Here is a 23,961-nt window from a genome sequence, read left to right as displayed (position 1 = left end):
GCGATCGTAAATCAGCTAACTCAGAGAAGATTGTTCATGATAGTAAATTAATGAACTTAGGTTGTAATCGCAAATCAATGAACCTTAATAATATCAACTTTGATTGTAAATCAACGTGTTGTTTCATATATTTTGTTGTTTCTTGTCTAGGCAAGTTAAACAATATTTGCAAAAAATGTAATTTTATTGAAAAAGAGAGTATAACGTTCATACATAATATTTTTTAAGTTATGCTTGTGAAGAGAGAATTAATGGCTTGCAACTTTAACTGGACAAGGGTGACAAAACTACATCAACAGTATGAGTTACTCCAAACTGCATTAAGGAAAAAATATTTAAAGGGTGATCCTATTACGTTGAAATAGATAGGGAACAAATATAGGGAACACAAGCTTACATTAAGGCAATCATATTGAATACAAGATAGTTGTTTAATTAATAAAATAAAATAATGTAACTCTAGTACATTTTACATGTAAGAACATGTGATTTAATGGAAAAACTTTGATGTTACCAATCTCACTTAAGATAAGATCCTAAATATAGAACAAAAATATAGTTTGACCCACATAACTGACTCCATGTAATAGAAAAGTTGTGTTTTACATATATATACAGAATGCAGTTATTGCCAAGAATGCAACTATTGCCAAAAGAATTACCATCAAGCTACATGAAACACTTAGAAAAGATTAAGAACTGTCCAAACATTTTTTTAGCCCTTCTTTACAAAAGTGTCAGCATCACATGTAAGAATGTATTGAAAATACATTTGTGGTGAAGAACAATATAGCTATTGTTTTTTTCCCAAATGATTGTTAAACACAAACAAGCACTTATAACATAATCCGAAAGCCTACTTGTGGTTCAGATGCTTCTTCAATGGAGTTTATTAGCTAGGAATGCACACATGAATGCATATCAAATAATTAAACTTAGGTTTATAACCCTTATCAAAGTGAATTTATAAAATTACCCCTAATATTTTAATCTTTATGCAATTTAGCCCCTAAATCTGAAACTTGCAAATTAACCATTTTTAACTATCATTCATGCTAGCTGAATTTCTTAGGGTTTCTAATCAGCCCATGTTTATCACCATTTCAGAGCATTTCCATAAAATTTTACTATTTTAACAGTTAAATCCTTAAACATTAAAATTACCAAAAATCACTTAACAAAATACTTATAATTAGCTATCAAACTCATGAATCTATCAATTAAGTTCACAAACACACTTAACTCATTAATGGTAGGTCCCTAAACTTTTAACAATTTCACAAATTGACCCCCGAGTTAGCTAGATTAAGCTAAAACAACTTTAAAACCATAAAAATCACTAAAAACGGGATCAAAATCACTTACCATGCATGAACAAATGTTGACCAAAGCTCTCCAATTTCTCTAATGGAGGATTTGACTATGGGAAATTAAAGGAAGAAGATGATGATAATAGATTTTGTCATTTTTTGTTTTAATTACCAAATTACCTAATTATAAAATTAACCTTTAAAAATAATCAAAATTTCACCAAAACCAAACCACAACTATCCGCTATCTAATGGTATGGTATAATTACCATTTAAGTTCACCAGTTTACTTTCCTATATCCATTTAACATCTTTAGCTATTAGAAACTAACTTTTGTAGCCTCTATGATTTAGTCCTTTTTACTAAATTAACTATTTAAACATTAAATTTCTTAACCAAATTTTAATACGACCCTATACTAACCCTATAAACATTAAGTAAATACTAAAATATTGATTCGCTTGTCGAAATTGTGGTCCCAAAACCACTATTTTTTACACCACTGAAAACGGCATGTTACACTCTAAAGGGTTCTAAATTATATTTCAGATTTTGATCGATTTCACATGAGTGAATAAACCCCGTTGCAGCCTCAGTCACAGGTTCTATCCCAGCAACCAAATGACTCATCTACTGCAAGTCAAGCCTAAGTTCAAACCCAATATGGAGACCAGAGTAATTCGTCCACACTCACCGCACCATTGTTGATACACAAATCAACAGAAGTAGAGAAAGAGGTGGAGGGAGTTTTAGTGAAGAAGCAGAGAAGAAGAAGATAGTAAAAATAGAGTATCTGGAGTGCTCTTCCCCCCAAGAGGGGTTTTTAGAAATATATATAGGGGGTTTATCGGGTCGGGTTATTTTTATTATACTTGTATAAAAAGCTCATCTACTTGAAGTCTTAGTAGCATAGTGAAAAACTCCAGTAAAATTAGAATTACCATTGTAGTTATTGTAAATCCTAAAGGATAAGAATGTGTAGAGTTTAAGTCCCTTAGGACTCTCATATTGTAGATAGGCACTACCTTTAGTTGTTGATGTAATTTCTTATCACTCAATTGTAATTCTTTAAAGTAATAGAATACTTTTGAAAGCATTTATTCAAACACTGATTGTGTTATTGTTCTTTTTTTCTTTTTCTTTTTTTTTACTTTTCTATTTGATACAAGTTTCTTTATCTTTACAAGTTTGCTTTCGCTTTGTTTTTTGTGCCTTGGAGAATTTCTACTAGAATTCTTATTTTCTGGAGTATGGATGACTTTAGACAGATTTAAACCCAAGAAATTGCCTAAGACCGTACGGTTTTCCAAACTAAAATTTTAGTCCCGTGACACTAGTATGTTGTACTCAACAACAAAATTTGGGCTCTCCTTAAGGAATCAATTGATCCCTGAGGCACGATGAAAAAAAATATAATAAATATATTTATTAAAATTTTACATAATTGTTTATTACGCATTATATTTTGAGTTTAAAATGAATAAAAATATTATAGTAAGATATAACTTACTTTATATGTAAATTTTTTAAAAATAATTTTAGATATGAATTCAACTCAATAAAGTATGTTGCTTTTGGGGTGAACGGGTATTAGCAAAAGAATCTCTCATCTTCATCAACGGTTCCTTACCATTTGCCATCATTCAATTGGTTGTTTTGCTTTCTCTAGGAGATTCTAATTTCTTGGGCACACAAATGCTTAAAAATATATATATATATATAAAAGTTAAGTTATTTGAACACCAATCCGAAAAAAAGGGAAGACAAATATATATATACAATGAATAAAGTGGCTTTGTCAAAAGGAATCTTTCGCATGCCTTGTTTTATCTTTTTCCATCTCGAGTCTTAGGTGAAGGACAAAGTCTTGAATAGGTGGGTGGCACTTGATGGATGATCTTGAATTAAATTGATTGCTCATTATTCACATTTGCATTTGCATTGAGAAGGAATAAAGAGAAAAGATCTTTGTTATTCAATAAATAAAGCTAAGGAAAATCTTATGAGACTTCATATTTTAGTGACAAATCACCTAAAAATGTTTAATGTTATAATAAGAAACTTATTAGGTTTAAAACAATTTAGATTTGTGTTAGGCTTTAAAACTCAAGGTGTGTGTGAAACTAATGAGATATTTTATATGCATTTGGTACAAATCCCGAAGATTGCATTTATTGTAATGAAATTAAAATTTTTTTTAAAAGGGTCAAAATTAAATTGTAATTTTTACGATATATAAAATATATTTTTTTCATTTTAATAGTTTATATTTTTATAATTTTTAAATGATTAAATCAAATTCTTACATTTTTAAAGGGTTAAAGTACAATTTTATCTTTACTAATTTAAAATTTTAAAAACTTCAAATTACCTAAATAGAAAATTTTCTATTTTAAGAGTCGATCACATGTTAGTACCCCTAATTTCACTCCGAGTGAAGTTGTATATATGATTGAGTAACATCTTTATTTTAATTCAATTTCAATGTAAGTCACTTGGTTGATTTTAATATTAAAATTAAATCAAAATTAAATTTATATGTAATTAAATTTTAATTTATTTATAGATCAAATATTTGTAAAGAAAAACAAACAGCTATAATTTGGCAGGTTATCTCCGCTCTCTAAATATTAATCTAACAAAAGATTTTCTTATACTAAAGCCCATTGCACTCGTGGGCTTGAAAAATAATTTTTTTAAATAATTATACTTAAATTCATTTAATATTATATATTAAATTTGGTTTTTTTGTTTTTTACATTTAACCCAACTATGTTGGTGTTAGGTTAACGATTGACATTAACTCTGTCAAAATTTTAATATTGGTATAGGCTGAAATAAATTAGAAATCGTGTGTGGGTGAAAACAATGAAATTAAATAAATAATTAGTTGTCAAGCAAGTTATACAATTTTCGTTTATTGTGAATTAAAATAGTTAATGAAAGTGTTTGACTACAGTGACTACTACGATTCATCATTGTGAAAACTGTGCAAAAAAAAAAAAGAACACTAATCTTTTTTTACACAGTTTGGTTTCCATGTCTTTAGAGCCTAACTTAGTGAGTAACTCTACTATCTTTAATCACCAATACAACAAGTGAATCACACTCTATGACTTGTATAGAGATATCACCTTTATACCTTAATACTGAAACATTCACCTACAATCCCTCCCCCTGAAAACTTGGGCAGTAAATACTCAATATTTACAACCCAGTTTGCACTCTTTCAAAAAAATAATCCATTAATGAACAGATTCAAGTGCTCTCTATAAGCTCTCATACATAACTTAGACAATCCTCATAGCATATATCAATTACGGCTTGCTAACATAGAATCTAAGTGAATAATAATCAACTTGATAAATGACAAATGTAACATATTTTAGTCTCATTCTTAATGAATTTTTGGATGATTATTCAATTTAAAATGGTGAATTTTATGCTCCTAATCCTTTAAATTCATTTTTTATACTTAGAAGGGCATTTGGGAGCAAAATGAGCAAAAAGCGAGCAAAAATCGAAAAATCAGAGCAAGTTTTAGAAGCCACACAGGTTAGTCCATTCCACACAGGCTGGACATATGGCCGTGTGATTCACACGGGTTGTTGCGCAGCCATCTGCCAGGCCGTATTAAAATCGTAAATTGCACTCCAAACACACGAAAAAACACAATTTTTAGGTTTTTCAGGCATTCTAAAACCTATATATGACAAATGTAATAAGATGTGAGTAAGTCGTCATAGAATATTCAAGAAAACAATTCGGAAAACACCATTAAAGCTGACTTTGAACTAGTTTTCCATCAAGATTGAAGATCTCTTTTTGATTTCTTTGAAGTTTATTATGAGTTTCGTTGTTTCTTGTGGTTATATTGTCTTTAAGATGTTTTTAATTGTTATCATGAACTAATTTTCCAAATGCCTAGGAAGATGAACCTTAGGATGGATTCTGTTATTTAATTTCTATTTTACACAATAAATACTTGGATATTGTTCTCAATTATGTGTGCTTAATTCTTGGTTTGATATTTCTAAATTATTAATACATATTCGATGTGCTTAAATCAAATGAGGAATAGACTTAAGAGTATATCTAATATAATCGAGTGGAGTTGCATGCAATCCTAGAAATAGGATGACATAAATCTACCAAATTAAAGTCAAATCTAATAGGGGGATCTAGATCGAGTTAATACGATAATAAGGGTTTTAATTAGAAAGATATTTCAATTAATCAACCTAGAGTCGGTTGCTCTTACTCTCGAAAGAGTTATTAGTATAACTTAGGAATTTCTACAGATCAAGATACTAAGTGAAGAAATTGTTTAATTCAGATTGATAATGATAGATGAAATCTAGATGGATTATTTCCTAGATATTGTTTCTTTTCTTGGTTGTTAATAATTTATTTTCTTGATTTGTTCGTTATCATGTTCTTTAGTTAATTTTAGTTTTAATCTATCTCTCCAATTTGTCGGTTAAATAATAGAAAGACAGTAATTACTAATATTTTTAATTAGTTTACGAGTGCATCACAACTCCTTAAACATTCGAAGCACAATATGTCGAATTGATTCACTCGGCACTAATCTATACTTCAATAGCCTTGGATTAGTTTCCATAGAAAGATTATACAATCTTCAAATATGGTAAGTAATTTCACTGCCTCAGTGCTAGTTACAGTGACATTTTCGAGTGCCACTCACCTCATTCAGCACACCTTGCTTCAATAGTAACGATTGACGAGTGAGTTTGTAGATAAATGTAATGAAAGTAGTCAACCGAGTTTTAAATTTACAAAAAAATAATTAACGTTAGTATAAATTTTTTTACTTTTTAATTTGATTGTTTCGTATTTTTTTCAATTGAATTGATGTTCGCTTAATTCATTATACCATACTCTATTAAGAATTTGGGGGAGGTCAAAACGAAATTTTAAATTTTGAGGTCAAAATATAACTTTACCGTCATACCAACTTATAATTTTATAATTTGTAAAGAGATTTAAACATTACTCGCCCATTGTATTTGTCTCTGGTTTTGAGTGGATAACAACAAGTAGTAACGTTCGACGCGTGAACTAATAGATAAAAATGGAAAGAAAGTTGACAGATAAACATTCACTTTACTAAATAACTAATATTAGTATAAAAATTCTTTATATTTAATTTGGATTGATTTTATAAATTTTTAAAATTTAAATAGTGTCGGGTTAATTCGTAAAATCAATGTGGTAGATGACAAATATCTATAGATGTAAGGGTATCATTCGCATTTAAGTAACATTTTCTTGGATTTGAAATAGAAAATCTAGGGTCATCTTTTTCTTACCAAACACATATGTTTCTTAATTATTTTATGACTAAATTATCTATTACAATAATGAAATAACCGAAATACCCCTCTAACGTACTTTTGACAAAGCATCCCCTATTCATGGGTCAACTATTTATGGTCAATTTTTTACACCTAAACAGTAATTTCATCCCAAAAAGTGGAGGAAAAAAAAACTAAATAAAAATTTTAAAAAATGTTCATATTTTCAACAGTTCGCCGCGTGGCCTTTACGGAACCTATAGATTATTTACAAACATCACTGAGTTACGACTACCGAGTCACCGAGTTATATTCTTATAAACTTTAAAAATACGCGACGATCCGTTCGTGAAAAACAGGCAGCGAATCTTGAATCTCTTTTATACTATATGAACATGTCTGGTTGGTTATTGTCATGTTAGAAAAAAGAGAGAGCGAGAAAAAAAAAAGAATAATGGAGTTGAACATGGATGTGGATTTGGTTTATGTACCAGAAACTGTATCTGAGTTTTTGAAACAAGCTTCAAAGATCAAAAATGGGTTTCAAAGATTATGTAAGATTAGTGATTATGTTAGAAGATTGGAAGATGAGATGAAGAAAATTGATGCCTTCAAACGCGAGCTTCCTCTTTGCATGCTTCTCTTGAAAGATGGTATTTTTTTTGTTTATTTTTTTTCAATTTTTTCCGGGATTTAATTTGATATTTTTAATGGGATTTTAGTGATTAAGAGATTGAAGGAGGAAGAAATGATGTGTAAGGAGCTTGGTGATGGATCAGTGACCATTGATGAAGGAAATGGAAAGGTAAACAAGGAAAACGATGGCGGCGCCGGCGACAAGAGGAACTGGAGGAGTACTGTTCAACTGTGGAACTCTGATTCCGACAACGTTGATCAGAACAAGAAACCAAACAAAGTTCCAAGACTGAAACTGGTAATATCCTAAACCAAGTGTGTGATTTTAATCTTGTTTTATAGAACAGTATTTACTAATGTTTTTAAGGGGATTTTGGGTTTGACAGAGAAGTGAAGAAGAAGAAGAAGAAGAAGAAGAAGAACAAGATATGTTTGAGGACCCAATTGAATTTTTTAATAACAAAAGATTCAAGGGACAAATGGATAAGGACAATCTAGAGCTTTCTCTTATGACCCCAAGTTTTGATTTGGGTTCTTCCTCTCCTTCTCATAATCCAATCTTGAAGATCAATGACAACTGCAAAACTGGTTTTGGTTCAGATCAAAACCAAACTAAGTTTCAGACCAAACACCAACAAGATATGCAGAATTGTAAGAAACAAAGACGGTGCTGGTCACCTGAGCTTCATAAACGATTTGTTGAAGCTCTTCAAAAGCTTGGTGGTTCAAAAGGTTAGGCCTTTACAAATAAAGTAATCAAATTTTGATGTATTTTATTTTATGTATGGTTGTTATCCAAGTTGAACTGAAAAGAACCCTTTTTTAGGACCAGGAATCTGATTCTTTTGTTGGTGTCTTAATGGTTTTTTGACAGTGGCAACTCCTAAACAGATTAGGGAATTGATGCAAGTTGATGGTCTTACCAATGATGAAGTGAAAAGCCATTTACAGGTACCATATGTGAAATCTTAGACTTTTGATGGCCTTGTTTTATGCCCTTTATGTTTGTTGAAAGAAATTTTGGTTTGTGCAGAAATATAGACTTCATTTCCGAAAGGTTGCTTCGGATTCATCGGCTCAAAATCAGTGTAATGAGAAGATGAAAGCAAACATTTCTGAGTCTGATTCCCCACAGGGTCCACTCCGAGACGGCGGTTGGACTAAAGGGCTGTCGAGTGGGGGCAGCGTCGTGGAGGGCGAAGACGATGAGAAATCCGATGGGCGAAGTTGGAGAAGCGGGGTTACAAAGACTGGGGAGATTGAGCATTGATGTGTATAAACAGATAACTTTTGTTTGTTCCCATGAATTTTGCTGAAACGTGGGGAAATGGACCATAATAACAGTGACTTAGGGAGATTTATAAACAGATTTTTGCAGATAGCATTCTCCATGTATTAAGTTCCTGGTCTGCTACATGAATTTGTGTAAATTCATGATATTGGATTTTTAGAAACTAAAATGACCATCTTTTATAGAGTTTTTCTTTCATTTAGGCTTTAAACTCAATTCCTTTTAGAATTTATCTACTTAATATTGGGCTTATCCAGTTGATTTTCAATCCGGATTAAACAGGTTTAAAATTTTCTTGGTAAAGGTGGGTTTTGATGCATGTGCGTTTATCATAAAAATAGCAACGACAATAAGACAAAAAGTAAGTTAAACGCATAGTACCATCCATTCAAACCCACCATAAAATATTTTCATTGCGGTGAGTTTCAAATTTTCTTTTATTTTATAGTTTATGTTCGAAATTTATAAATATCCTTCTCAATAAGGTTATCTCTAATGTTTAAACTTACAGTCTCCCGTTAAGAGTAAAATTTGTCTTACTGTAACCAACTATTTAGTAAGTTTTGATTATTTTGGGTTCAAGTAATTCTAGTTTATTAACAAGGTTTTCTAAGATTGAAATATTCGAGTTGAGGTAATTTTTATTTGGATCATTTTGAGTTTAGATATTTTTTTAGATTAAGTCCTATTAAATTTGAATGGATCATTTTGAATCATTTCATGTTTGGGTTTAATTCATTCCGAATTTGAGATCAATTGGAGTTTTTAGATTAAGTCCTATCAAATTAGAATTATTACCGATACAATTTTTATTATCACTCAAAATCTTTAAACTCTAAAATAAAAAAATAATACAAATTTAAGTATATTCTAATTCATGTCTTTTCACGTATTATAACATCAATAACGTTAAATGATTTAAAAGACTCAGAGTAGGTTTGGATGAATAAAGGAGTGTAGTACGGTTTATTTAACTTATTTTTTTGTCTTATGTTAAAATATTTTACAATATCTAATCTCACTACGACTAATATTTTTACATTAACTATAAGTAAATACACCAATCATTCAAATATATCCTCAAATCAATAAATTTAATAATTTTAAATTTAAATAATATTCCATATTTAAATTTCTGCAACAATCCAGTAACAAACCCTGGGTGAGTGAAAATAGTCATAATTTGCAATCATTGTTTTTGACATCCATGATAGAATGGGGTTTGAGTGGAGATTTTACTTCATGATAATATATCCTGCAATAGTGGTGACCCAATTCAACCACCCTTAAAATTTCCATCTTCTATAAGATTTTATTTGCATATTTTCTTACCTCATCCCCAATAAGTGAAAAGACTGGCATGTAACCAAAAGTCAATGGCTCCTATTTTCAAATCCAAGTGTCAACAAATTTAGACAAATTACCAATTGATACTAAGGTATTATGAAATTATGTCATATCATTACTTAAAAATTAAAAAATATATATTTTTAAGTGATTATATGATATATTCTTGAAGTGTCACATACAATATCCTAATAATTAGATTAGTGGTTGAATGTGTTAGACTATTGGTTCTCGATTCAATCGGTTTGATCAATTCAACTACTAAACCAACAATAATTAAAAAAATAAATTAAAAAATCATTAAAAACTAAAATTTTTAAATGTTAAATTGATTCAACTTGTTCAACTATTGGTTTTTTGTCCTAGTTTTGAATTTATACCGGTTTTGAGTAGTTTGTAATTTAATCGATTCAACTTCTTTATTTGGATTAGTATACAAGTTGATACTTGATCCAATCGATCTGATTAACTAATTCAATCATATTCTAAAAACACTAACCACATCATCAAATCTTATCAAAATCCAAGTTGAGGGACTAAAATAAATTACAAAATTCAGATATCTAAATAAACTTAATTATCAAATTAATAACCAAAAATTATATTATCCCTAATTTCTTTCGCTGTGATTTGGAATTATTAATTCATCATATAAAATTTTTTATCTAAATGGCCCTCGTATCTGTTTACCTTCTTAGTAGAAGCACTATCCAATGGACGGTAAAAAAATTGCAAATTAAGTATTATTTCATTCATTCATTTTATTTATTTTTACATATTGTAGTTTAAAATTTAGGTTTATTATTTTGGTTAGTATATTCACACTATATCTATATGATTGTTATCAAAACTGAATCCAACTGATATGTTAAATTGAGAATAAAAGATCATATCAATAACATATAATCGAAAATAATTAGAACTAATTTGAAAACAAATCCAATTAAAAACTTGAAAATCACTTTTTTTGTTTTTTTTAAATTGCCTTTTAATTTTTTAACAAAAAAATTTGATTTTTTTATTAGGTTTTAGTTAATTTTTATCTTTGTTTTTAGGCTTAATGATTTAAAAGTATTTCGAACTTTTTCAAAAAAAAATCAATTAGCCCTTTGGAATTTTTTTACACTCAATCGAGCCCTTAAATTAATAAAACTGGTCAAATAGGCCATTTGACTAATGATGACTGTTACAACATTAACATATCTGTTAACAGCGCTGATGTTGCGCTCCATGTCAAAAATAGTTGCTAATGTACTGCCACGTCAACAAAATATAATAAATTCATTCTTTTTTTAAATGAAAAATAAAAAAAAATATTTTTATTGGAATGAATCTGGATAAATGGTTGTCTAGGTTCATTCATTTCAAAGCTTAATTTTTTTTAAAATATATTTTTTAAAATTATTTTTTAAAAAATTTCATAAAATTTTAAAACATTATTAAAATTTATAAAAATTTTAAAAAAATTAAAAAATAAAATCTATAACAGTCTAATTTTCAATGGTGTCGAACCCGGTGATTTTGGAACCCCATTTCTGATGATTCAATTCGTGAATGTTATTATTTAATATTTACGAGGTTAGTATAAAGTTTAATTGAAGTTTGGTCCCTTAATTTTGTTAATTGGACAGTTAATTAAAGTATAATGACTAAATTGTAAAAATGGTAAAAGTTAATTGCTATGGAATTTTAATTAATCAAAGAACCAATTGAACCATTGGATATTTTTCTATAATGCAAAACGGTGGTGAGAACCAATTTTTGTAACACCTAAGCCTGACCTAAAAGTTATGGCCGGATTATGAAGGTTACATTGATAAATTAAAAAACTTTAGCCATTTGTTCTTGAAACACATCTTATTTTGGAAAATCCATGGTCAGAAAATATTAATTTTAGCTAACCTTTTATGCGTTTTTTAAAAAATCTCATACTCAAAAACATTCATTTTACAATAAAATCACTTAATTACTTACTTAGTATAGTAGCGGAAAATTTTCAAAGTTTTAGTTTTGAAAACCGATTTCTAGTTTGATAATTCATACGATTTTGTAGTTTTATGTTTAAAATATCAAAATCCAACAAAATGATTTTATGGTATTACTCAAAAAATCAATCCGAGCTCTGTTGCGTTGTCTGATGCTAAATTTGCTGATTATCTAATAAGTCAAAAAAAATTAGGAGCCCCTACAAAGTTCAGTGTGTAACTTAGCCCATACATACAGAATAGATAACAAAATCACACAAAAGTTAGAAATCGAACAGAATACACAGCATGTCATACTATGCAATGCAACATAATAATCAAATCAAATACAAAAGGCATGACATATCATGCGATGCAACATTTAATACAAAATCGAAAAAGATCCCACCCCCATCTGCTACACACCATCTCCGTCCATCCCTACACACCAAATATGGTAATAATTACCCATTCAACCCCCCACACTTATAAGTGAGCATATGTCACTTTTTAAAATAGTGCATTAAGCTGCCATAAATAGTGCGGTAATCCACTAGAATCACATAAGAATGGTCAAACCACTAGAATTGTAGCCAAGCTACCATAAACAGATACGTGGTTAAACTACCAGATCATTAAATTGCCAACACTTCCTCCATCACATCATAATCCTACCCCAATGCACATGCAATTATTATCCATATATCCATATGCACACATATCATAAATATTTTACACATCAGAACATGCTAACATGCTTTTAGAAGTTAAACATACAAAAGAAGAATATTGGATTTCATATACAAAAGTCATAAATAACACATAATAGACCATACGAAGTAGCTAACCTCGAAGCGAACATCAAACACAACCTTAACTAATTTTTACTGAAAATGGGCTCACACTGTGTAACACCCCTTAACCCCAAACCGTCGCCGGAACAGGGCTACGAGGCATTACCGGATTTATCAGACAACTTATGGATATTTTACAATTATTATAACATTCATAGTATAATTGAAGAATTATGTCCCTATAATGGACTTTCGAAGCCCAACACAAGTATTAAAGTGGAATGAAACGGGACTTGTTCGAGTATTCAGGGAAATATATATATATTTTTTTACAAAAATTTCGACAACATTTCTTCTTAATTTTTACATAAAACCCCCTGCAAATTCAAACCAAAAACCACCTAATCCAAAACCAATGGCACAATCAAAAACAATTTAAACCTAAATATATCTAAATCATAACCAATTCATTAACATAGTCATTTAATAACTAAACATTCATAATATTAATCCAAATTAACTAATAACTTCATTCATTTTTTTCATTCCAACTTATACCAAATTATATATTATAATATTTACCATTTTATCAAACTAATAACAAAATATGGTATACCATTCTTATAACTAACTTTACAAGTATATCTATATAACTTATACAACACCTAGTACATGCCACTTTCAATTAAGAAAGAAAACATCACCCAAAATCCTTTCGCTGAAGTCGGGATCACTCGGATGCTGGACCAGGACACTAGACTTTTATTAACCTGCGCACGGAAACAACCGTACGCTGAGTATTTCATACTCAGTGGTATTACCATAATTCAAATTGCAATAGCAATTAAAAAAATAAAATAAGAACTTAGCATCAAATAACAATTCTTTTTTTTTTTAAGTTATCATTAAATAACAAAAAATAAACAATCTTTAGCTATTATTCAATTTTAGTTACAAATCACATTTACCAGGTTTTAATCACCACAATCATTTTAAATCCATGCATTTCATTTCCAATCTAAATTTTCAGTCCACAATTTTAATTTCTTTCATAGTCACTAGTACAGTCGATCAAATTCATTTGAACTTCTCATCTTAGATATTCACCCTATTAACAAATTCGGACTTTGACGGATACACGGATTCCAACCCAACACACCATTACGGCACATTGTGCCTAAAACGGTACATAGTACCTGATCAGTATACGACACATAAAGTGCCTAAAACGACACACGAGGTGCCTGATACGACACACGAGGTGCCTGAAATACGACACATAAAGTGCCTGATCAGTAAAGCCGGCAAATCCCGTACACTTCCATATCCTATGGCATGCCAATTATATCCAACTTAGCCCGACTAGTTAATAGGGTATTTCAATTTTCAATTCACTTTCATTTCCATTCCAAGATTACTTTTCAATTAAAATTTTCACATTCAAATCAATTTACAATTCAATTATACATACACATTCACCATTCAATTCAATTCTCATTCAACTCAAATATCAATACTTACCTTATAATTCACTTATTAAATATAGAATTGATATAAAGCATTTAATAAAAAGTAATTTGAATTATAGTAATACAAACCGTGAATTTCTCGTTTTAATCCTCGATAGCTTTCTCCTTTCCTTTGTGCGCCGATGTCTTAGGTTCTTTGTTAACTACGAAAATAATAATAATTTATAATTATCAATATAACACAATTCAATTTAATCCATGAGCCTAAACATGCAAATTTAACCATTTTTATACACATAATTCCACTATTTACTTATATGTTCATTCAAAGCTGTCTACTTAAGTCGTTGTTACTAAATCATTTATATCTTGAGCTACGAAACTCCAAATTAATATCCATAATTTTTTCTTAAAACTAGACTCATATATCTTCTCACCATAAGATTTTCAAAATTTTTGGTCTAGCCAATTAGTACAGTTTATTCATTAAATACTCCCCTGTTATTTCATTTGACAGTTCTGACCTCTCTCTACTAAAAATAAATTATCTCATTGTACAGAACTCGAATAAGGTACTTGTTTACTTATTTTGAAACTAGATTCATTAAGGAGTTCACACATATAAATTACACTCCATAATAATTTTTGTACAATTTATAATGATTTTCCAAAGTTAAAACAGGGCATCTCGAAATCACCCCAAACCAATCTTACAAAATTTCAAATATCTCTTAACTCATCAATTCATTGCTTACACTATTTATACTATAAGAAACTAGACTCAATAAGATTTAATTACATATTTTGTTCATCCTCTAGTTCAATTTATACAATTTTTAGTGAATTTTCAAAATCAGACCATTGCTACTTCCCAAAACTGTTTTGATGTAAAATGTTAATAACCAAATTTATAACACCAATTCACACCTTATGTCTATTCAAATTTCATTTAAACTCAAATTTAACTATTAAATTTTTAACATATTTTCTTAATTCCGAAATTTTCCTCAATTTAGTCCCTAAAACACAAAACTTATAGCTTACTTTGCAATTCAATCCTTATATCTATTTTAACTTGAATTTCATTCAATTAAACCCCTATTTCATTTTTTTTATTCAACATGAACAATATTTAGAATTCTAGTAACTTTCAAAATATTAATTTAATTTCATCAAAACTTTGTTCTAAAGCTTCTAAAACATTAAAATTAAGTAAAAATGGCTAAATTAACTTACCTATTAAACTTTCAAACCTTCAAACCCTAATTCTCCCTTTTTCTTTTCTTTCTTCTTTCTTTCTTTCCTTCCCCTGCTTTTCGTTTGCCTATTCTGTTTCTTTTCTTTGTTCTTTACTTTATTTTCTGTCTATTTACTTTACTTTTAATAATAATTTAATATATATTTTAACACATAAAAATCTCAGATTTTTATGCTTATGCCGCCTCACTTAGGACAAATGGCATAATTGCCATTTTGGTCATCTTCATTTTCTTTTAATCTACAATTTAACTTTCATCCTTTATTCAATTTAGTCATTTTTACTAATTACTCTAAATTAAGCTAAATTCACCTAATTTAAACCTAATTAAACACATCGCTAGACTCATAAATATTTCTAGTAATTATTTCGAACTCGATTTACTAAGACGGAGGCCCGATAATGTACTTTTTCCGGTGCCTGTGAATTTTGGGTCATTACACACTGCCTATCTGGCCTAGCCTGTGTGGCCTACACAGTCTAGCACACGTTGTGTGGCCTACACAACCCATTTAACCTAGTTTATATGGCCATATGGCCTGGCACGCGGCCGTGTGGCGTCAATAGTAGGTTTTTCGATTTCATGTCATTAATTGTTTTTATGAGCTCAAGTCATACACTTGGTCGTTTTTCGATGTCAACGCAACAACGAGGATTTTAAAACCTAAAATGACATTAAGAACGAACTAATTAGCAATTCTCGTACTAACTCCAACTACTAATTCAACAATAAATGAAAATTCAATCGACTTTAACACTAACAAAATCAGCCTCTACAAGGCATTCGATTGCTTACCAAGATTGAAGCAACAGTTTCTAAGGCTCATTAATCACTGAAGGAATGTTCGTATCAAGATTTTCACCTAAACAAACCCAAAATTAGTTAAACTGATATCCTACAATCAACTCACATACTTCGATATAACAATTAAGGAAATTAAATAGAGGAAACTTACAATCTGAACACCTTAACCACCCACAACCACTAATGATTGTTTTATGGTTCACTAAACTAGACTACGCTCACGATAAAGGTAAGCGCACCTATCAAATGGTAGTAAAGCTATGGTGAGTCCAGAATATCGTATCCACAAGGACTAAAAGTACTAGTATTAACTATATTTCTATTATTTAGCCTAAAATATAAGGGATTTGTTTTAATCTAAAATTAACTAACTAATTAACTACTAAACGCGACAGAGAGTGAAAAAACAATCGAATAAACCAATAATAAAGACAATACCCAAAGAAGAATCTACCTAGACTTCACTTATTATTCTGACTCTGAATCAAACGATTTATTCACTTGTCTTGATCCATAGAAATCCCTAAATTATGTTAATATCTCTTTCGAGACTAAGAACAACTGACTCTAGGTTGATTAATTGAAATCTCTTTCTAATTAAAACTCATATTGTCGCATTAACTTGATTTATGGATTCCCTTAGTAGATTTGACTCTAATCCGGCATATTTATGTCGTTCTATCTCTAGGATTGCATGCAACTCCATTTAATTATGGTAGATCAACTCTTAAACAGGGACTTTTGCTACACTAAATAAGCACATCAACTTGAATTAATATCATGAAAATATTAAAACAAGTATTAAGAACACAAAATTAAGAACAAGAACAAGTATTTATCATTAAATTCAGAACATTAAATAATAAGATCAGTCTTAGGTTTCATATTATCTAGGTATCTAAGGAATTTAGTTCATAATATAAAAGGAAGACATCTCAAATTTAGAAAAATAATAAGACATAAAAAACCCAAATAAACTTCGAGAGAAATTTGAATGAAGATCTTCAATCTTGATGTGGATCTGCTTCTGAGACGATACCAACAGCTTCCTTCTAGTAATTTCTACTTTCTGCTCTGCGTGCCCCTTTAGGTCTTCTTCTGGTGTGTTTATATAGACTTTAGAATGCTCAGAAACCCTAAAATTTGGCTTTTTTCGCGTATTTGGGAAACAATGATCGATATCGACACGGGCTACCACATGGGCGTGTGGCTAGCCTGTGTGGCTCACTCGGGTGTATGCTCTGCCCGTGTGGAAGAAGTTTTGGCCGTGTGGATCTTTAAATCAGCCCATTTTGTCTGTTTTTGGCCCGTTTTCTGCTCCTTTTGTTCTTCTATGCTCTACTAAGTATAAAACATGAAATTAAAGGTTTAGGAGCATCTAATTCACTAAATTATATGATAAACCATCCAAAAAATATGTTAAGTATGTGATTAAAATATACTACTTTTATGGTTTATCAACCACACAAAGGAAAAACGAAATGGGTCGACAATCAAGGACAACTCAAAGTCAAAATGGCGGCAACAAGGATGAACAAGGAAGATAGATTAAACCAAAACAGAAACTCACCACAGAAGAGGGAGAAAATTTTAGTAGCAATTGAATGGAAAATTTGCAAAAAAAAAAGGAAGAATTTTGCAGTAACAAAGGAACTAATGTGAAAAGAAAGATAGTGGGATGTAGACTGCAGTTTGGAGAGATTTTTGGGAAATTTTTAAAAAAAGAATTTAGCAAAACTACCCACATCCCCACTAATCAATTTTTTCCAAAATTCTATTTTGACCCAACTACTAACCACATGGAGGCACACTTAGGGAGAACCAAAAATAATTTTTGCATTGCACTCTTAAGATTTAAACATAATACCTTTAAATAAGCTGAAGCCTTACTATTAAACCAACAAGCTCATTTTTGTTAATATTTGAGCAAAAATAATATATAAGCTAGATGTTCAAAGACACAGGTTGGAACAAAAATGGTAAAAATTCAAAGGAAGAGATTTACACACAAGATCTCAAACACACATGACTAACGCTTAACCACTACAACAAATTAAATTTCTTAATATAGCTCTACTACATTTATTTAAAAAAAAAGGCGTGACCACTCTCAGTTCACCATTCCAATTTCTACTAACCTGATTTTTAGGATATGACAACTCTCCCCTCTTTACAAGAATTTTGTCCATGAAATTTATGTTGTCACACTATTCAGTCAACCACAAAATTTGTAACTTCTCAATCCACACTGACCAGCACACTTCTACTGTGCAACTCTGATTCTGATAAACCATAAAAGTAACATGTTTTAATCCCTTACTTGGCATGTTTTTTGATGATTTATTATGATTTAGTGAATTTTGATGCTCCTAATCCTTTAAATTTATGTTTCTATACTTAGGTGAGAATAGGTAAGTGAAAGGAGCGAAAAACGAGCCAAAATCAGACAAAAAGAGCTGTTTTCAGGAACCACATGGCCTGGGCACTTCCACACGAGCTGGGCACACACTCGTGTGAGCCACACGGGCTAGCCACACGACCATATGCTAGCCCTTGTCAATTTCGAACCCTGCTTTTCTTTTACGTGGAAAAACCCAATTTTTAGGGTTTCTAAGCATTCTAAAGTTTATAAATACATATTAGAAGAGGATTGATGGTCGTAAAACAAACTAAAAATTTGACTAAGGCAAGCGCTCCTATCAAATAGTAGTATAGTTGTGGTGAGACCGGAAATATCGTATCCACGATGACTAAAATTACTAGTAATTACTATCTTTTTATTATCTAGCCTAAGAATGGAAGGGATGTTTTAAAACTAAAATTAAATGTCTAACTAACTAAGGTTACGACTGTAACACCCCCTAACTCCAAACCGTCGTCGGAACGGGGTTACGAGGCATTACCGGACTTATCAAACAACTTACAAATAATTTACAATTAATATACCTTTCATAGTATAATTTAGTAATTAAGTTCCTATATTGGACCCTCGAATCCCAAAACACGTATTAAAAGTAGAACGAGACTTGTTCGAGTATTCCAGAAAATTTTTCGATATTTTTTAATTTTTTTTTAATTTCGACAGTATTTCTGCTTATTTTTACCTAAAAACCCCTGCAATTTCAAACAAAAAAAAAACAACCAATACCAATTTCTTTCAAATTCACTTAACTAATATTTATATCATTAACATAATTTGAACTTAAATAACTATCATAGCATCATTCAAAATTGATTGAAAACTTCATTCATTTAACAACTTAATGTTCATGTGTCAAAATATCATATACCTTTCTTACCATTTCATTTAAGCATCTAAACCTTATAATTCATCATTCACAACCAAAATAATATACATATTCTAGTGATCACACAACACCTATGTACATGCCACCTTTTTCCAAAAGAAAAATACATCACCAAGTTTGTGTTGGAGTCTGGAATGTTCTGGATGCTGAGCCAAGACAATTGACTTCTACTAACCTGCGCATGGAAACAACCATACGCTGAGTATGGATATACTCAGTGGTATTACCATAATTCAAAATATATCATCAATAATAAAAACATAAATATTAAAATACATAACAATTAATTTCTTAAATACTAATTCATACTTTATTTTTATTTTTATTTTCATCATTTCATAATAACAATTCAATTTAATTATTCGTCAATCAATGTATTTTTCACAAACTTGAATTTAAACCACTTATGAACATTTAGCTCATACTTTTCTCTTTCTATCACAATTCCAAATTCTATTCATAATTTAACTTCTTTTTTCTCATTTCAATACCTTAAATTCACATTTCAATTTTTCACCCTATTAACGTAACTCGGACTTTGGCGGATACACGGATCCAACCAAACACACTAATATGGCACCTAGTGCCTCATCGGATAATAGTTGGCACCCAGTGTCTCATCGGATAATAGTTGGCACCCAGTGTCTCATCGGCCTAGCCGAAGTAAAGTTGGTACCCAGTACCTCATCGAATCTATCCGAATAAATATAGTGACACCCAGTGTCTCATCGACTCGAGGTCGAAGCATCCCTGAACACTTTTAATCCTATGGCATGCCAACTATATCCGACTCAGCCCGACTAGTTAATAGGGTATTCGATTCACATATAAATCTCAATTCAATTTAATTTCATACAATTTAATACTAATATTAATTAAATTCAAATTATAGTAATACTAACACGTATTTCTCATTCAATTCAATTTTCTAAATTCAATTCAATAAAATGACTTACCTCAATATTTACTTACTATAAAATAAATAAATTTAAAATTAATACTTAATAATAAATAACTTGAATTATAGTAATACAAACTCAAATTTCGCAATTACTCCTCGATAACTTTCTCCTTTCCTTTTTGTGCTAATGTCTCGGGTTCTTTGTTAGCTACAAAAATAATAATAATTTACACTATTAATTACAACATTAATTAAAAATAATAACTGAATTTCTATCAAATTTATACCATAATTCCAATTAAATCCTAATTAACTCATTTACTTTTCTAACTCAATTCATATTTTATTTCTATTCAATTTCCTTCCATATTCTACTTAACTATCTAATGTTCATAACAAAACCCTAATTTAAAACTTCTTTCAATTTATTCCCTACAACACAAAACTTATAGTCTTGTTTACAATTTAATCCTTTAATCAATTCTAGCTTAAAATTCATTCAATTAAAATCCTAATTCCATAATTTGTCCAACATGAACCCTTTGTTTTAAAGCTTCTAAAACATCAAAATTAAATAGAAAGGACTTAAATGACTTACCAATCAAAGCTTTAAACCTTAAACTTTTAGTTTTTCCTTTTTCTTTTCTTTTCCCTTTTCTTCCTGCTCTGTTTCGAATGTCTCTGTTCTTACTTTTCTTTGTTTCTTTTTATTTCATTCTTTTATACTTTTATTTACTTTGTTTTTTAATTAACATATATTATAATATATTTGTTTTAAATATCTATTAAGTATTTAATTATATACACACAAGTGTACACCATCAATACCATACATTTGTCACCATTTATTTTATTTTTTTACACAAAAATTTAATAATTTAATAATTTAATTAACAAATATCTTTTACTTTAATATTAAGTAAATTAATTATTTTATTACAAGTGTACATATATCTATTTATTACAAATGTACCAATATTTTTATTACAATTGTCATTATTCAATTTGTTTGTCAAACAAAAATCTCATAAATTAATTATTTAATTAATAAATATATTTAACTTAATTTAAAAATAATAATAATTTAATATAAAACCATACTAATAATTAATAATAATAATAATAAAATCTTAGATTTTTTTAACACATATGCCGCCTCATGTTTTGTAAATGGTTTAATTACCATTTTAATCCTTTTTATTTTCTATAACTAGAATTAAACTTTTACCCCTTATTCAATTTAGTTCTTTTTACTAATTTCTTTAAATTAAGCTAAATTCACTTAATTAAAACCTAATTAGACACGCTACTAAACTCATAGATATTTCTAATAAGTATGTTCGAACTTATTTCACTAAGACGGAAGCCCTATAACTCACTTTTCCGGTGCCCGTGAATTTTGGGTCTACAACGATAGAGATTAAATTTGGAAATACTTTTTAGAAAACCGATGGAGAAGACAATACCCAAGGAAGAATCCACCTAGACTTCACTTATTACCTTTGAGTTAGACGATTTATTCACTTGACTTAAACTGTAGAAATCCCTGATTTATGTTAATATCTCCCTCGAGACTAAAAAAAATTGACTCTAGGTTGATTAATTGAAATCTCTTTCTAATTAAAACCCTTATTGCCGCATTAACTCGATCTATGGATTCCCTTATTAGATTTGACTCTAATCCGACAGATTTATGTCGTCCTATCTCTAGGATTGCATGCAACTCCACTTAATTATAAATAATCTACTCTTAAACAGAGACTTTTTCTCTACTGAATAAGCATATCAAAAACCTGAAGTAATATCCTGGAATATTAAAGCAAGGGTTAAATTCACAATTAAAAATAAGAACAAGTATTTATTATGTAACTCAAATAATAATAAGATCCGTCTTAGGTTTTATCTCCCTTAGGTATTTAGGGAGTTTAGTTCATAATAATAATGTAAAACATCTCAAAGTTTGGAAAACAACAAAGCATAAAGAAACCCAAAGAACTTCTAGGAAATTAGATGGAAATCTTCAGTCTTGATGTAGATCCTGCATCTGAGGTGATTCTGATGGCTGTCCTTGAGTATTTTCTGTCTTCAACTCTGCGTTGTCCCTTTTAATCCTCTTCTAGAGTGTTTATATAGACTTTGGAATGCTTTCAAACTCTCAAAATTAGCCTTTTCCGAGTAGAATTAGACTTGGGCTCGACAGGGACACGGCGTGACCGTGTACCACGCCCGTGTAAAGGTGCTCAGGCCGTGTATAATTCTGACTTGGTTTAGTGTCGACACAGCCATGACACACAGGCGTGTGAATCACCCGTGTGGAAGTACCTAGGTCGTGTGAAACACTGATTTAGGCTCAATTTGTCCGTTTTTAGCCTGTTCCTCGATTTTTTTTGCTATCCTAAACTCTCTTGAGTATAAAACATGAAATTAAAGGATTAGGAGCTTCAAATTCAATGAAACCAAGAAAAAATCGTCCATAAATATACCAAGTATGGGGTAAAATAATGTATATATTATAGTTTATCAACTATCCCCACACTTAAGCATTTGCTTGTCCTCAACCAAAATTCGCAACTCACAAATAAAATAAATCTTTCTCAACTTATAATTCTCATCAATAATGTTTCGAAGTAATCCCTAGCAATCATACATTGAAAGCTTAACTAAAAGAACATTAAAATTTCTAACAATCCAAATTGAACATTTCAATCATAAAATCGTAGGTATCCCCCTTTATCTAAGTAATTACCTTTAATTTCAAATCGACAAGAGTTGACATTCCTTACTAAAGATTCACTCAAATCATTCAAAGTATTTAAGGTTCAATAATTAAGCACTTAATAGTCAAACATGAAAATTTATTACCCTAGGCTTGCATGAAAATCAAATCTCCACCACTATAATGAGATGATACACAAATCAAAAGGTCTTTAACAGGGTTGTAATGGGGTTTGGGTTAAAAATGTGGATAAAGGCTGAAAACGAGGGTTAGAATCGAGATTAATTTAAATAAATTACCAAACTTAGACAAATGAAGCTAATTGCTGAAGTACAAAAAAAGTGCCAGAATTCGAACTATCCGAAACTAATGATGTGAGCTTTTTCTCAATAAAACAACTTTAACTTATCCAAGCTCTTTAGACAAATATGTGGCTGAATGAAAATAAATATATTGTTTTTTTATTTTTCCTTTTTTTTTTAAGAATAAGAAGAAGTATAATAATGGAATGTACATAATAACTCAGCAACTGGAATGAATGAGCATAGTTAGGTAATTAATCAAATTAAATCTCGATAAAAAAGGAGTCAACGAGAAAGGAGAAATTCTTAGCAAATCAAAAAGGGTTAAGTTGAGGGTTACTATTAAGGAGAAAAATCAAGAAATAATAGTCAAGGCTCAAAGGGGTTCACTAGGGGTCAATTATGTGGGTAGGCTTTTTATGGGGTAAATGGGTTAAAACCTAAGTGTCTTTATCATTTCAGTATATCAAATCAAAGGTATGGTCTCGACATATATTATTGATGCAAGTTTTAGAATAGCAGATCAATTTTGACACACTCA

At 29.9% G+C, this 23,961-nt stretch overlaps 1 protein-coding gene across 1 annotated transcript; it reads left to right on the top strand.

Moving 5' to 3' along the window:
- Nucleotides 1-7,083: 7,083 nt before the first annotated feature.
- On the top strand, nt 7,084-8,535 carry LOC107909337 (uncharacterized). Its single transcript, NM_001327013.1, is given in 5 exon segments — nt 7,084-7,282; nt 7,352-7,563; nt 7,652-7,997; nt 8,140-8,216; nt 8,299-8,535. Coding segments are annotated over 5 exon segments (1,071 nt in total).
- Nucleotides 8,536-23,961: the final 15,426 nt, after the last annotated feature.

Source organism: Gossypium hirsutum, chromosome A02 (assembly GCF_007990345.1).
Source record: "Gossypium hirsutum isolate 1008001.06 chromosome A02, Gossypium_hirsutum_v2.1, whole genome shotgun sequence".
NCBI classification, from domain to species: Eukaryota; Viridiplantae; Streptophyta; class Magnoliopsida; order Malvales; family Malvaceae; genus Gossypium; species Gossypium hirsutum.
The sequence above is the reverse complement of the archived record's forward strand: the minus strand, read 5'-3'. Positions and strand labels throughout refer to the sequence as shown.